Below are 17165 nucleotides of genomic sequence, written 5' to 3' on the forward strand. Positions count from 1 at the left end.
AAAACAGAAACACCACAAGAGCTGTAAAGGTAAACTTGCATGAATAAAGCCCTGGGCTGGGAGCCTGCTGTTACACACTTGCACCTAACTTGAAGCTGGGGCAAACTTCACTCCGTTGATTTCAGCTGGGTATTTCTGCAGCTGTAACTCAGACAAGTTCAGATCCCCTTCAAAACGCACTGAACTCTTTTTTCATTGTATGTTTTGCTTTCATTGTTTAACACAGAACTCTGGCTCAAAATGACATGTTTAGCTTTTGATTCCACAGCACAGATCACTGAGTTTGGTAGAAGACAGCTTCTAAAGATGGTGGGGAGCCTGTGGCGGCACGTAACAGCCACTTCCCTCTCTGCCTCACTCGAGTGGAACTGTCTCACCAGCGCAGCCTGCAGCAGCGGCAGTTGACTTCCCAGAACAGAATTGAGCCAGTGCCAGTTCGTGACTGCTTAATGTCATTTACATGCTTGAAAAATGATCTGGAAACACATAGCCTCTGCTAGCACTTGCTGTCTTGTTAAATGAAGTCTGAATTTAGATCTGGCTGGCACCCATGTAGCATGTAGTCAAATTAAACAAAGTACACTAACAAACACCTCGGTGAGTTAAAACAGCCTTCTTTGGAATTAATCAAATTCTCTTTCCAAATTCTTTATCTAACCTGTTTCTTCCCAGAGGATTACTCAGCAGGACAAATGTTTTGGGCTTTTTTAACATCCAAGTTCAATGGCTTACTCCCTATGGAACTAATCTGGTATTTTACTTGTCTGAGCAGGTGGGCAAGAAGGTGCTTTCACTTGCTGGTCAGCGGTTGTATTTCAATGTAGCATTCCTAACACATATTGTCGCTTTTGGAGATCTGAAGATGTAAGTTTAAGTTTGGAGGAGTGTTCTGTAAACAGACTCGCTTTTGTTTCAGGAAACCTAATGAGAAAAATGTTTGCATAGATAATTTGAAATCAAGAAAGTACTCTTGCTGCTTTGGCAGCCTTGCCCTGGTGTCTGCCAAGGTACTGCATTATCCTTGCAGGGCCAGAAGGGTCACAGCTGGCTCAGCTCTTGGGGCTCCCACATAGACAGTGAGAGCCTCTACTTTTCCCTGCTTCCAGCTGTTGAGAATGTGCTGCAGGCATGATGGACTTCTTTATGAGTTGAGCATGAAGAAACTAGTCCAATTAAAAAACTTTGCCTTTGCAGCAACCACTGGAATAGGAAAGGGAATATAAAGACAGGCTACAGCAGACATGACAAGGGAAGGGGGGGCAAGGAGCACAATGCAGCCTGCCACACTCGCCACCAACCACCCTCTAATGCAAGGTTTTGTAAAGTTGGCTCGAGTTCAGTATTTCACGGCATGTTTGGTCATCTCTTCCAGACTGCACCTTCCCCTCTGCAGAACTCCCACCTACATAAAATTTCTAGGGTAAAAAGCTGTAAAATCCCTTCAGTTGTAGTTCTGGGCACTAAATTCCTCTTCAGCTTTTTCTCTTCCTTTTATCAGCAAAAAATGAGTAATCCCCCAGTATCACCAGAAAAACACAGCATTTAACTTCAGAACCTATTTCTAGGATCCCAACTCAAGGCCCCTACAGACAGGACTGGTTACCCTTTGTGCTGATGCCTGAAGCATCTGAGGACTGAGGGTGTGGGCTGCAGCTGCCTGAATGGAACTGGCCTTCTTGCTTCTACACAAAGACAACTTTGATGAATATGAATTTTTATTTATTTCCATGTATTTTAAGTGGAACGTGGAGAGGAACAGAAGAAAAGAGGGTTGTATAAAGCCCCTGATTTACTTGAAAGTGAATTCTTCCCCACAACATACAGAAACCGAAATAAGTTAAAGCCAACTGAAGTCAGTTATTTCATGTTATTGATGGAGATTTGCTCTTTTCAAGCTTCTGTTCCACAACCTCACAAGAAACAGATCATTAAAAAAAAGCTACTAGGTGAGATCTGGTCCACACATCCTCACTGTGCTCATCCGGTACTGAAGAAAATTTAACATGGGCGATTGTCCGGTACGCGTTTTCTGGGGAGAAAAAAAAAAAAAAAAAAATCAGAAAATTCCTCACACACAACGATGTCCACCAGTCTCCCAACCTACCCTTATTTTTAAGTTGATGTTTTGTGTTTAGTGCTTATCTCACAGCACAAAAGGCAGCATCATCTCAAAGCTAATACACCACCTCTGACCACAGTAAAAAACCCTGCAATTCACAAAGCAGTGCAGACCACCTGGAAGCAGGCATGCTCAGGATAATCTGCCTAGAAGAGGCATTTCTTCCTGAACTTTTTAACAAATGTGGTTTTGTTTTAGCCACAGATTCCACTTTAGAAGCAGCTAGGCATTTCACCGCAATTCTTGCCAAAAGAAAAAAGCAAAGCAGCATGATCCCTCACATTTTAGTCAGCCACTTCTGCAAATGTTTTACTGCTATCTATGGCATATGAGTAGCTGGTGACCCAAGATAAATTAGCATGCCTGAGCAGTGCCTAGTTAAAGTGCACTGATCGCTCAAAAGGCCTGTTTATACTGCTAACACAAAAAAATCCCCCTCATGTAACATGGACGTTAGCATGTCAGATGTCATTCTTCACTACAAATGGAAGTATTTCTAGAACTGCAGTTTACTCTTCCACAGAAGGTTGCTCTATACCACAACTGACCATGCAGACACTCAGCTCATACCTTGGTGCTGCTTTAATAATGTCATCTACACGAAGAATCATTTCTGCTGCTTCCGCTGCGCTCAGCAAAACTTGTCTCTTAACTTGGAAACTTTCTGTTACTCCCAAGGCTGCCATGTCTCCAATGGTACCCTCTCTCATATCTGGAAGGAGAGACAAATTAAGAGCTTGTTTGTTTGAACTTGTGTTTTTTTTTTTAAGGAAATTACAAGGAAGCTGGCAGTATGGTAACTCACCTGGCTCAAATGAATGACATTAATAGTAAGGAAAGTATTAAAGTCTTTTACTTCAAGGGTCCCAATTTAAGCCTAACATGCTGCAATTATATATATAAAAAAAATGGTTTTAAATCAATACCTTTCTTTTTAAGCTTCATGTAACTAGACTCAATGTGAGTGAGCAAAGTCGTCTCTGCAGGTGGAACCCATCCCCTTGAAAAACAAAGCATTTCACTCTATTGTGGAAAGTTTGGTAGAATGATAAACGACTAAGTGCAGCCCATGCTCTGTGCAAAGCAAACAAAAATCAGCATACTTCCAACTGAATGTATCAAAGACAAGTGAGCGAGTTTAATAAGCCTCACTGCCCTACCAAACAGGAGTCCAGTAATAGAAGTAACATGAAGCCCCTTACCAAGTCCGTAAGTAGTCTTCCCTTCACTGTGAGCAGCTCTGAGCTGAGCAACCAAATCTGCACTGTCATAGCCAGCATTGTCAGCTATTATTGTTGGGATCTATGGGGAGAAACACAGGCTGGTTTTAATTCATGCAGGGCCTGATCCCTAGTAAACAGGAAACATACTTTGATATTACTATTTACTGTTCAGTTTCAACAACAGGAAGTTTCAAAAGTATGGCAGATGTGTTACAGTGATCAGAAGATAGAGAAAACAAAAAAAAAAAAAAAATCAAAATACTTCTCTAAGGACTTTGCTTAAAACCTTGTTATAAGAGAGTATCTGAGAGGGCAGGATCATGTTAGCAGTTTTTTCAGTTCTTTTTACATGGGCAGAATGAAATCTATCTATTTCAGACTACAACTGGAGAAACATGAAATAAAGTTTCATTTTAAGAATATGAGCCTGCTGGTAAGCATTAACCACCTGATCATTCTGTTCACTGTGGAAGTGAAAGGAGTGCGAATTGCAGGCGCTGGCTCAAGAAGTAACACCAAGTCTTACGATGCTTTTTTATTTTCTTGCAGAAATGTTTTCCTATGGTCTTTGGTTTTCCCTAGATTAAATAACAGGAAGGCATTTTTCCTCCCCTCAAATGGATAGCCTGTTAGCACAATAATATTCTATAAACGTTACTTGCAATGCATCTTCTAGGAAGTAAGAGTAGACTCCAATGCAAGTTAGAAACTTCTAGACAGTACTAGAGCATGAATACAATCAATAGTATCAATAGAATGCTCTTTCATAAATCAGCACAAAAAAATCTCAGCTTATTCAGCTGACATTTCTGCTGCACTTTTAACCTTGCAGGTTAAGAGGAGGAAGAACCACTTAAAAGAGGGCTAGCATTAAACATTCAGAATTCTGTAACATGCTGCATTATTAACACACCAATACTTATTTCCTAAGAGAGAAAACAGCAAGTTTTCCCATTTGTTCATCCAAGTTGTGTTGCTAAATTTCACTGTTTTACTTTTAGACAACCAAAACTTTGAAAGAGAAACAACTATCTGATGCCAGAAGTTAGCAAATTTGGTGAAATTTTATGTCTATTAATCCAAGCAATCTGACTGAACAAACTTACCATCCTTAAGGCTTTAGCGAAGGACTCCATTGCAACAGACTCTTTGCCAGGTGTTCTGATGGCAAGTTCTGCAACAGCATTAGCCATCAGCATCTCTGAACAACCTAGTCATTAAAGACACAGATGTTGATGTCTGACTTGAACAGTTATTACAAAATTAATATCATAGATGAAGAATCTAACATTCACCTCCACCATACACAGTTCTAGTGTCTTTCACGGTCTGGGCAAGAACACAGAGAGCATCATGCAAAGACCTCTCGGCTTCATCTAGAATCTGCTGTGTTGCTCCACGCAAAACTATGGTGCAAGCTTCACCTAAAAAGCACAAATGTAAAAAGATTAAAAAAAAAACAAAACAAAACCAACACACAAAAAAAGAAGCTACTGCAAAGCATTTTTAACAGTTTTGCTATCACTGCAGTCAAGTTCCACCCAGATCAGTTTCGGGGGAAAAAGGAAGCATGATGACATTTCACAGATAGAATGAAATTATGTACACTATGCTATCACATCAGTGGTAAAACACTTACCCATTGCCACTCCAGAGAAATGAATGAGCTTATCTTCTCCAATCATGACTTCCTCAATAAGCTTGCAGCTTCCTAGTTTTACTAGCTCAGGGTGATCAAAGGTTGATGCAATTTCACCACCTACAAATGTAAGATCATGCTAAAGTTAGAACTCATGTTGAAGACGTCTGTTCAGGCAAGATTTAACCCAGGGGGGATGAGGGGTCTGAAAACAAACAACAAACAAAACAGTATTCATAATTGCCCAGGTTTAAATTAATAATACTGATAAGCCAAATTTTTCCAGTGTCAGCATATGGTACCAGAAATCTTCTACTTCCTTAACAAATCAGTATTTTGTTTCACATCTGAAAAATTACAATAGCTGCAATGCTTTTGAGTTCTGTCTGGGTAAGAGACTAAGCATTAATCTTTGCCAGTATTAAAATGTCAATCTGTTTAAAGTTTTAACAGCATTTATTGATACAGTATTTATAAAATACTAGGTCAAGTTTTTTTATGTTTTTAAACTTGAGCTTGTGCCACTACTCATCTTGCCTGCCTGATGATGGCTGAGAACCACTAGCCACCACTCTCGTGAATTACAAGTGTCATGCAGCGTTGTAGCAGCAATACTGTGCACTATTTGTAAACTTCCATATTGTAAACAAAACTGATATTACAAAGACCAAAATGCCTCTGAATATTGTTCTAGTACTTTTCTCTTCCTATTAAAAAAAACATTTACATGTATTTACTCCCAATCTATGCTCAATTGTTCCACATTGGCTTGCAGCACTGCTGTAGCTGTAGTGTTACAAGGGAAGACAAGATTTGTAGTAGAGAGCTTATGCTTACTAAAAGCCTGTCTATTGTTTTCAGCTATATTATCTGATCCAGTGTGGTCTAGATATGGTCCGTTTGCTCTGCCTACAAAATTTGCTTTGTACTTGCTCTGGAACATAAGCAACATTCCTCTCAATCAAGCATTTGCCTGTGTCAATGAGTCCTCAAACAGTTACACACAACCGCAACTTCAGCTGTGCTAAACTAAAAAAGCCAGCGTATTTTCCTTTCTCCCTGCAAAGCCAGTTCTTTGTTCTCATGAAGATTTTCACAATAAGCTTTTTAATAACATTCCAGCTAACTATCTCTAACTTCAGCAACAAGAATCAACTGTAGCATTCCAGATGTTTTGTTTTCATTGGTTATTAGAATCACATTTACACTGACCACTACTAAAAATATCCACATTGTTAGTGTTATTTGAGGTCCACCTCAAGATGATAACTCAGGCCCACATTTTTAACAAGGGATGACCATTATTACAATCAAACAATAGATATTTATAACCAGATGGCATTCATTAACTAGTGGATTCATCTTCTTATTCTTTCTATCGCTAAGTTTCACCTTTTCTCTAGAAAACAAGTATTTCAGAAGCTTATCAAGCAGAGACTTAACTGAAAGTATTTTTAAAATATGAAAGAAAATAACTAACTGGCACTACTATCTGGATAAATGAAATTCCACAGTTCACATTATGATCCTTTACTCACAGTTACTATGGAAAAAAAAAGTATGTTTAAATTATTATGCAGGAAGGATTCAGAATCAAAAGACAGTTTATGGGTAAAGTATAACATACTAAATATAGAAACTGAGTTACCTGCTTCTAAAAAAAATACTGACAGTTACATAGGAGTTGATAAATCAACAGAGTAATTTCAAAGTTACTTATGGCCAATTTTGTATTGTATTTAAAGATCTATAAAATAAAGCTTATTTGGAGTACTTTTCATATTCACAAATCTGCTTAATAATAAAAACTACAATTAAGTGATCACAAGTTAACATTTACTAAACAAATAATGCGCCCTTTCAAGTTTCATGCAAGATACTCCACAAACCTGTAACAAGAGCCAGACGTTCAACACCAGCAAAGTCCGCATGTTCAATAGCCATGACGCCAGCAGCTCCAAAGAGCTGTTCAGGGTAGTTGTAGATCAACTGCCTACAATTAGAACACAGACACATCCTCCAGTTACCCATGCGACAAAACCAGTGTAACAAAAGGACACCTGATACTCAGTAGCATGGTCATGCAACAGGTTTCTGAAAACTACAAAAGCAGTCAACATTTGAGACACCTACCACACATGGAATGTTACACCACACAAAAGCAAATGCACTGACGGAAAAACACACAAAGCTAAGAAAAAAAAAAAAGGGAAAAAATCAAACCTCAAAGCTTTTTGAAATACCCTTCCCTGAAGACACTGTCACACTAAGCACAAGGACCCATACACTTTAAATACTAAGTCCTTTGATCCAAAGTGCCTGCTGAGCACTTGACTCCCTATTCTAGCAGGGTGCACTAGAACATGTGAAGTAATGTCTTTAATTCCTTCACCAATACAAAAACCAAACAGTTTACAAATCTGGGAACAACAAATGGCCAATCTTGTAACGTACACAAACAGCAGACCACAGAGAAGAGTACATGTTCCCTTATTAATACATATCCGCATCTTAACAAAGCAGCCACCTAAAGTTCAATGGCCAATGCCCACTGAGGAGAGCTACGCCAGATTATTTTTCCATTCCTAATTAAAGGCTGAGTGTTGCAGAAATTCAGCAGGAGCTGTGAGATGTCATCTCCAGCAAGAAAGGTGTTTCTGATCTACCTTCAAAGTGACAAATGACACTGCTGATTACACGCGGAGAAAACACCTTCTACCCCAGAACCATATGGCCTTGGCCTTTATCACACATATCCTCAGGGGTAATTAACTGGCTAACATTTACAGTATCTGATGTGATGCTGATCTATAGTATAAGAAGTCAATTTTATCAGGGAATAAATCTGAAAGTCAAGTCAATCTAACTGCAGCACCACTAGCCTGGTTATAGTGACTGATGCTACCTGAGCTTCCTTAGAGCAACCACCCATGTTCCAAGCATACTGGATAGCACCAGTGGAGCTAAGGATTTTCTGAATACTTCAAAGGATTCTTCCATCAATTTACCAACAGGACTCCTGACTCTAGGACTCTGTATCTCTACCATGTTCAATGGAAAGAGTATTCATTTTGCCTGAAGAAAAATGCAGTGTGTGAAACATGACATAGATGGAGGGGCTGTAAGATTCATCAGTCTGTCAATGGCTCTTACAGATGTTTGACACAGATTTATAAAGTGAGTTATAAGAGGCACCATGTCTTGAAAGAGTAAGTTTTTGCTTCTGTGGAAAACAGTGCCACTTGTACAACTTTGTGACTCTCCCCTTTTTCCAAGAAGGGGCATACCTGTTAATAAAGCAGTTTATGCCATGCTTCAGAATACTCTCAACCTTCTCCTTCATTTTTTCTTTTTCTGCTTGTTCTATTTCTGCCACTTTTGCTGCAGAGTCCACTCTAACACGAGAGCCAAAAATCTAAATAAAAGAAACCAAAGAATTCAGTCTAAAAATAAAGTCAATTTACAAAAACATTGTTTCACAACAGTAGCTGAGTCCCATACCTTAATTTTGTCTGTATCCATACCAGTATTTGCAATTAGAATCTTTGCATTTTCTATTCTTTTTGGCTGATTTACACCAATCTTCTTGTCGAGTAAAAAGCCTGTAGTAACAGAGAGGCCTTGTAAGACTTAAAAAGGAGAGCAATTAATCTAAATTATTATAAATCCCCCTCATATTTAGTATTCAATTTAACAATAACATAGCAATGTTTCCTAGAACAAATTTGACAGCTTAATTTCTCAAGCATGCTTTCAGCCAACACACAGACTTACCCTCATCCAAGTAGGAATCAGCCAAACTTCCACCAAGTTTCTTAATGACGTGGATAGCCTCCAAATTACCAGAACCTTTCAACCTAAGGACAGCTTCTACAGCTAACTTGACAAAGTGATCTTTATGATGAGTAAGTAATTTGGATGAAAGGGTTGTTCCTGCAATGTTCATCAAATCTTCACGGAACTTCACTTCATCATCACTAAAATAAAGGCAGTACAGTTAAAGTGGAAAGTCTGAAAGCTTTAACTATCATTAACCTATCACCATAAGTCTCTCCCCGCTTCCTGTTGCCTGTGTCTACGTGCACCATGTTCCATTTTGAGAAATGATACTCAGAATCCTGCCAGCGTCCCAGAATACAACCTTGCACTTGAAATTTCAATTAGGAAAAACTTTGCATTCAGCTTTAGCAAATCTGTGCTCTCAAAGTGCTGGGTAAAGAAAACAGTCACATTTAAAATCACAGCAGGAAATCTTAAGTAACAGCTCACATTTTTGTTCTAAGGAGCAACTTACTCCTTGTATTTAGTTTCTGCACATCATAACTAATTTTAAATCATTTCATAAAGCAGCTTATAAAAAAAAAAGCAAAAAGCCTTTCTTAACTGTTACAACTTACAAATTCAGCCTTCACACTACTTAAAAGAAAGCAAAGAACTTCGCAGTGGTATATAATTCTTAGTGATGTTTTAGTCTTGACTGGTTTATAAAGACCTACAGCAAATGTACATTACTAACCCATGATCCACAGCTGCTTTCAAAAGTGCCTCTCTTGAAGCTTTTGTGGCTGCTCTCCAGCCTGCAATAATGGTCTGAGGATGAATCTTCTTTGAAATCAGTAATTCTGCCTCCTATTTAAATGAAATAAATAATCATTTTTTTTCCCCCCAAGGTACACTTAGTGTCACTAACTATGAAAGACACTTCCAAGTAATAAGAAAATTCTGAATGGCAGTGAAAACCAGAGAGCTGTAACAATGAAATGAAAGTGACCCTATTGGCAGCTTTATTTCCAATCTAGGCAAATACAATCTGCCCTTGGAATACTGAAGTTTGATTAATGAAAAAAAACCAACCAGACACAGACTTCAGAATAGCTATCTTTGGCTTCATGTTTTAGATCAGTTTCCTGTTCACTTAAAGCTGCAATTTAAAGTGTAGTTGGAAAAACAAACATCTTCTAACTCCCTTTTTGAGAGGAACTTGGCAAGCTGACGGATCATTTCTCTGATGTTTTTGATCACAGCTTCTGGATCTGAGATGATTAGATTTACTGGCACATCTCTGCTAACAATAATTCCTCACTTCTGAAGTCTCTTTCATAGTAATTTCGAATTTAGAGTTTAGCAGTATAAGATTTTATGTAAATATGAAAACCATACAGAATTTAAAGGAACATTATTTAATAATAATTTAAGGAAATGTAATAATTATTTAAATAATAATTTGAAGAAATTAAAAGATAAATTCAAGTCCTGTGCACACAAGAACAGAATTTAACATGCCTTTTTTTTTTTTCCTCTCTCAATGATGCTATGGAAAAGGATTTCAGAGGAGTGAATGTCACAACTAAGCAGTGCTGCACGCTGCTCAGTGCGACATCCAAGAAGTGACCTGTGAGAGATACTTCACTGTTTCACTTATATACTAAAGGAAGAGAAAATAATTTTCTAAAATGTACCAAATTAAAATACTAGTGAATTTGTCAACAGTAATATAAGGAATATAGTTTAAAATATTTTTTATATATATTTGATGACACAATACCTAAATTGGTTTTTTCCCCCTATCAATTTCAATGGCAATGGAGCAAGGTATTCCTATACTTAGGGAGCCCTCTTCATAAACATCAAACACCACACCTCGCACTGACACCACAGGAGCACATTGCCAAATAGAAACACGTATGAAAAACTGTAATACATCACCCTCAGTAATTCAGCTGCCAACACCGTGACAGACGTAGTCCCATCGCCAACTTCATCATCTTGAACCTTTGACATGTCTGAAGGAAGAAATCTCTGCGGTAATTTTTTGATTCAAAATACCACGCTCACCAGTACCAGATTCAGATACAATTACTCTCACTTCACATTTGTTTGAAGAAAAAAGAATCTTATTTTTTGATAGTTTAAAAAGGTCACTCTGTAAGTCACAGAAAAACCTGTGCATATCAAATTCAGCATCCTCCAAATTCCTGCTCTTTATTTGCAACCTAGACACCAGTTCCAGCATGGTGATGGTCAAGAGCTATCCCACTCTCTCCCTATTCCTAAACATAGTCATTAAAAGGAAGCAAGGCCGGACAGAAGTTCTAAGGTATCCATACTGGATCAGAGAATATAATAGCCATGTAGGCTGCATGAACAACTGATACAGAAGGACCCAGCAAACATGAAACCATTAAGAAACTCGACACTGAATTAGTTGTTCAGTGTCCTGCTTGAAACTAAAAGTGGACCACTGGCATGCCAAGACAGTCCTTTACGAAGGTAAACTGTCCAGAGTACAACGTCGATTAAGTGATAAAAAGAGATTTACATCAGGGAGAACCTGAGAGATCCTCTGTACTCCAGTAGATTTCTGTTTCAAACTTTCCCAGTGAAAAAGAAGGACAGTTTTCTTTTGTCTCTCTGACTCCTGGAACAAACCAGGGCTGAGGGAAAATGAGACACCAGAACAGTTTTGCAAGAGCAGCATATACCTCAATTTTACTTCTGCGGAGTTCCACAATTCTTGCCACACCCTGGCCTCCTTACTTCAGGAATTCTGCCTCCCTCCCCTGCCCCTGCTTCAATTTTTCATATTATTTAAGAAAAGTTAATTCTAAGCACAAAAAAACCCTGCAATAACAAAGTTACAAATGAAAAAAATGCCAAGTATTGCAATTACAAGCTGTTAAAAACTCACCAACCAAGACCTTGGCAGCTGGGTTGTCAACTCCAATAGCTTTCAGGATGGTTGCACCATCATTGGTAACTGTTACTGTGCTAGCTCTCCCAGTACTTAGAAGAATCTTGTCCTACAAGACGCAAGATTTAGAATACCACTTCAAAATGTACTGCAACTATTAAAACTAAATTAATAGGTACGACTACTGAGAATTTGCAGCTGACTTACCATGCCTTTAGGCCCCAGAGTGCTCTTGATCAGGTCACCAATAGCAATGGCACCAACAAAGGACGACTGAAATGAAAGCAAATATATCTTAGAGAATGACTTACTTCTACTTTAACGCAAGAATTATATGCTAGCCCATAATTTGCAAGGTGACATCTTAACCCAACCCTTCCACAGCACACTTTCTTTCAGCAGAGCCTGGGGTGAAGTTTCTTGAACTGATACATTTTTGTAACCAGATCAAATATACTGAATTCCCACAGAAACCATAAAAGCCTGTCTCATAGGCAAGAGAAATGCCTCTCAATGAACACCAACCTCCCGAGCTAAAGTTATTTAGTTTCTGAACTATGAGGAGTTTCATGTTAGCATGAACAACACTCCTCTTTCCTTCTGTTCACAGAAATACAACAAGAAAGAAACAGTAAGAGAAAGATTAAGTTCCACATCACCAAAAACCGAAAGCACATTTAACAGTAGAAAAGACATGGTTTAACTACCCCAGTTTCTTAGAGGCTTAAACTTACAAGCCGAGCCGTTTCTGCCTTTTCTTCATCTGCACCTGCCTTGAAAATGTTCACAGGAGCAAGGGAAAGGGATGCCTAAAGCAGAGTTAACATAAGAATATTCCTTTAGCTTTAATAACACTATGCATTTTAGAAACAAATTCCTGGCACTAACAACCTAAACAATTACTGCAATTATTTATTTCCATACCCCATTTGGTTTTGATAAAGGTATATTCAGGACAAATTCACTTTGACTCTTTCTTTAAATCTACCTTGCAATCTCAATCACATGAAGATTACAAGATCGACTGCAATCTGCTCTTAGAGACTGTACCCCATATTCCTTTGGAAGGCTGTTACCAGAACCTTACTTCATGGTCCTGTTCTGCATGGCTGTCAGACTCAAACCATCCAAAGACAGGCACCACGAGCAGAACTTAAAAGAATCTCGTTAACTAACCATGTCGGGTCTTCAATATTTGTGTTGAGCCCTATCACTTTATTGCATTCCCACGCAAACTAATTACAGCAATAATGAACAGACTCCTTTATAGACCAATGCTTTCAAAGAACTCAGGGCATTAACTGGAGTAGGACCAAATCCGAAAACAAGGGAGTTCGGCGACATTTTACTTTGCTGTGTAGCAAGCTCACCCCTTTTGCTACGCAAAGTGCCCGTTACATCACTGCTTTTGACAACAAAAATGAAAACGCTGCTGCGGTAGGAGGCCCCACACAACGGGAGGGCAGCCCTCGGCCGGCGATCGACAGCGGCCGCTCACGCTCGGGGCCTCTGTGCTGCCTCTCCGGGCTTTCTGAGAGATGCGAGGAAGAAGCAGAGGCTTCCATGGCGGCAGCCGCGTCGCGGGCGCAGGGCACGAGCAGACCCGGAGCCCCTCTCCTGCGGGGTGATGGGAACGGCCGACAGCAGACCGGGACTCGACCCGTATCCCGCCCCCTCCGGCCCGGCCCGGCCGCGCCCTCACGGACCCTCCTCGCCCGCGCTCTAGAACCTTCCATGCCCAACACGCCGCCGCCTCCTCCTCCTCTCACCTCCCTCCCCGCCAGCCGCGCGCGGGGCAGGGCGCGAGGCCGCCCCCACGCGAGCGCCTCAGCCTCCGGGCCGGACAAAGCGCGGGAGAGGGGCGCGGCCGCCGGGCCCTTGCACGCGGGTCTGCGGGGAGTGTGCGCCCGCCGCTCCGCCCCGCTCAGCCCCGCCGCGCAACACCGGGCGGGCCGAACCGCCGCCCCGCCGCGAGCTCACCATGGTGCCGGTGCTGCCGCCGACCGGGACCCCGCCAACAGCCGCTGCCAACAGAGAACCAGCGCGCGGACCCACAACCCCCACGATCTCCTGCCGGAACTGGCGTCAGAGAAGCCACCGCTTCCGGCGGCGCGCGGCAGGCTGGGAGCCGCAGTCGTTCCCCCCCTCAGGAGGAGGAGGCTGGGGCTCGGCCCCCAGTGGCTGTGCAAGGCAAAGCACGGCGCGGGTGTGGCGGGGGGTGGTTCCGGGTGTTTTAAGGACTTACGCGACTTAAAGCCATGCTGCTGCCCTCCCGCGCTAAGGCCGCGTCTTGCGCGGCAGCACCTGTTACGGGCTCGCCTGGCAGTGCCCCGCAGCACCCTTTCTCCGAAGAGCTGCCATCTGGGCACTGTATTTCTGCGCAGAGTTATTTCTGCCCTTCCGAAGGAGGTAGAAGCTTCCCTATTTTAATTTCATCATACTCCCAGTTCTCAAACTGGTCAGAAGTATTTCAAATTAGCAGCTCCTGTCTTCCAGTGAACTTGCCAGACTGTCCGGGATACCTGCTGTTGTATCATGCAGATCACCGATTAAAAGTAGTGAATGGGAGACAACCCCAGCACAGTCCCACTCAATACATTATTTTTATAAGGGTATGTAGTGACAGGACAAGGGGCTTTAAACTGAAAGGCGCAGATTCAGATTCAATATTACAAAGAAGTTCTTCCCTGTGAGGGTGCTGAGGCTCTGGCACAGGCTGCCCAGATAAGCTGTGGATGCCCCATCCCTGGCAGTGTCCAAGGTGAGGCTGGACGCGACTTTGAGCAACCCGGTTGCTGGAACAGCAACCGCTCTCTGGTTTCTCTGGGACCAGTAACTGAGGCGTTGATCACAGCATCTAGTTTCAGGTTTAACTTCACGTCAGGCCAGTCAGTTAAGCCTCTGAGCAGATAGGATTTTGAGGGTGGGAGGAAGGAAGACAGAGACTCTCCACAAAATCCAACTCTTCAGGTGCTCCCAACAGAGAATAAACAGATATATTACTGTTGATTTATGTATAGGAATTTTAACAAGGCCATTTTATAGCATTACTGGAAATCCTAGCCCTAGGCATCTACAGCTGGAAGGTCAGCTCTTTGATGTTTGGCTGCTCAATGCCACCTTATCTTGAGCTGGCTTCAAAATTTTATTTCAGAACAAAGCATCATTAGTTCAAGGACGTGAGACATATGCATATTTTAATTGGAATCACATCAGCTGCATTATGGTTTAGTCATAATATTGCTAGAAATTAAGTTGTCTAACTGCATATATTTTACCTGCTATCACATCAGGAAAGGTGCACAAACATCTCTGGGAAGCTTTTTTCCTCTTCAAAATGAAGATAAAAACAACCAGAGTTTCTGCTGAACTCTGTATCACCTTATTATGAAATGTTAAGTGTCATGAACTGCTAAGCAGCCATTCCCATTAGGAAAGCTGCAAAACTATGAAGATCTTCTTGAGAACTGAGTTTTCAGCTAAGTTTCCTAACCAACATGTTGTTGCTTAAGAGGTTCTGAAAACAAAACATCACTTGATGTTTCTAGGGTTTTGGTCATTTGTTGACTAGAAACCATTAACAATATGCCTTGAAACAGTGACTGGGGAGAAAAGAGGAAATACTGAACTTTGAAAAAAAGTGACAAGGCCTTCTGGACAGGACTTCAACTTTGTATGTTCTCATTACTTTGTTTCTGAATTTATCAGTACTATCCCAGCGAAGCCCATAGGGGTTTTGTGGTCTCTCAGGCACTTCGTAGCTGAGACAGGAGCACATCTGAATTGCTAGCACATGATTCACCAGCCAGTAGTCAACAGCAACAGTACTACCATAACAACAACAACAACAAAGATATCTAAGTCTACATACATGAGAAAGATGTGACAGAACAGCAGTAGAAGTGAAACAAATGTCGGAGAAAAATTCACAGACTCCACGTTAGCATATTCTAGTTTCTTTTTCAACCACTGAGCAATGAGTGGTATGCAAGTGGAACAAGTTAAACTGAAGTGGAACTGAAGCAATGAGTTAAGGAAAAGCAACAAAAGTGATCCTAACGAAATACAATAAGCAACACTGACACTGGGAAATCCTAAAGTAATCCACAGGCCATTTTCCATAAAAATCAATAGTTTATTGCCATGCTACCTTTTTTCTTTTTTTTCCAAATGAAGTTGGCACTGGTAAAGGGGAAAATGTTGTCATAATACAGATACATGTAAAAATGTGCATTTGGTAAGCTTCCTCAGTAATGACAGCTTCAGACAAGTGAAATTAATTTCTTTTTAAGATAAATGTGGAATGGCATAAAAATACACTCTTTTCTGCATAGTATAATATTACTTTTTTCATAAAAGAAATACGGAATGTTTGTAAAAGCAAATTCACTGAACAGGGCAAGTTAATTGAAATTTTATAAACAATTTGGCAATGGTACTCCCACTGTTTAGACTTTTTTATATAAAAGAAATAAAAATCTAGAAAGCTACCTTTATACAAAGTTGCTATATTTATGCCTTTAAGTAGGAAAAAACATTTTATAATGCAAATTAGGACATACAATAATCTTACAATATCATACAATGTAATGACAAGAAAAGAACATACAACATAAGATTTTGGCCTTTGTAGAAGTGTCTATTTCTGCATTTAATAAATGCATTTGTGGCACGCTGGTGACTATTGTATTCTCACTACTACCAGTCAGCTTTTGTGCGAGCGCAGTATCCAACTGTAATGGCAGGTCTGCAGTTGAGTTTAAAACACAGCCTGTTTGTCAGGAGGTGAAAGGTGATGACATTGCAGCAAAGCGAGATGCGAAAAAGGCAACAGGCCTGCTGGTTCAGACATCTGTATTGCGGGACACCAGACAACACTCTTTCCTTTCATACCAGAGCATTTCTTATACATTCAGTTATTAAGTACCAAAGTGTTACAAGTGAGAACACCTGTGTTTGAGATTTGGCAAAATTTCAGGAAAAATACAAAGTTAGTACCAAACATATAACATATTATATATAAAATGTGGGTGTATGACATACACATTCTAATGCAAAAAAACTGCATTAATATGGAGTTAGATGTGCTGACATCCATTCCTAACTAATACAACCATTACAAAACAGGTGTAATCCTGATCTTTCACGCACTTCAGAATCACTTCCTCTTTCATACATAATAGTTAAAGCAATATATATGCAAGTATGACTAAGAAATCAAAATTCACATAATAATCTGAACTCTGACCACAACAAATAGGATTTTTTTTTCAGTACTTGTTATTAAATATATTTATATTTTTACAGTATTTTTAGACCTTTCCTGAAGAACTTGACCAACCAGGTCTTCAGGTGTAACAGAGCTGTTACGTCAGCAGAACTTGATCTTGCAGGAGCACGTCCAGTGGCCCTTGAAGTCAATGCAAATCACGTGTTTGGCTTCAAAGGACACTGCATGAGGCCTGACCAAGCTCCAGAAGGATTACCCTGCAA

General features: G+C 40.4%; 1 protein-coding gene across 1 annotated transcript; it reads right to left on the reverse strand.

The window, feature by feature from the left end:
* Positions 1-1697: 1697 nt before the first annotated feature.
* On the reverse strand, positions 1698-13802 carry CCT2 (chaperonin containing TCP1 subunit 2). Its single transcript, XM_057429528.1, has 16 exons — positions 13653-13802; positions 12407-12481; positions 11880-11945; positions 11670-11781; positions 10688-10764; positions 9498-9610; positions 8756-8958; positions 8483-8583; positions 8269-8396; positions 6871-6974; positions 4982-5101; positions 4638-4766; positions 4449-4552; positions 3322-3421; positions 2690-2831; positions 1698-2029 (listed from the first exon to the last, which is right to left on the reverse strand). The coding sequence occupies exons 1-16, from the start codon at positions 13653-13655 to the stop codon at positions 1999-2001; spliced, it is 1608 nt and encodes a 535-aa protein (XP_057285511.1). The 5' UTR covers positions 13656-13802; the 3' UTR covers positions 1698-1998.
* Between the last annotated feature and the right edge of the window lie 3363 nt (positions 13803-17165).

This window comes from Pezoporus wallicus, unplaced genomic scaffold (genome assembly GCF_028554395.1).
Source record: "Pezoporus wallicus isolate ANWC-B61680 ecotype Strahan unplaced genomic scaffold, APGP_CSIRO_Pwel_v1 contig_5069, whole genome shotgun sequence".
Taxonomy (NCBI): Eukaryota; Metazoa; Chordata; class Aves; order Psittaciformes; family Psittacidae; genus Pezoporus; species Pezoporus wallicus.

What these genes read in the sequence shown, in the direction of transcription:
- CCT2 (XM_057429528.1), bottom strand. An exon ending in TGATTCCTACTTGGATGAGG is followed by an intron (nt 8,584 to 8,755) that starts GTAAGTCTGTGT and finishes CTGTTACTACAG; the next exon opens with GCTTTTTACTCGACAAGAAG. An exon ending in ATTATTAAAGCAGCACCAAG is followed by an intron (nt 2,030 to 2,689) that starts GTATGAGCTGAG and finishes TTTTCTCCCCAG; the next exon opens with AAAACGCGTACCGGACAATC.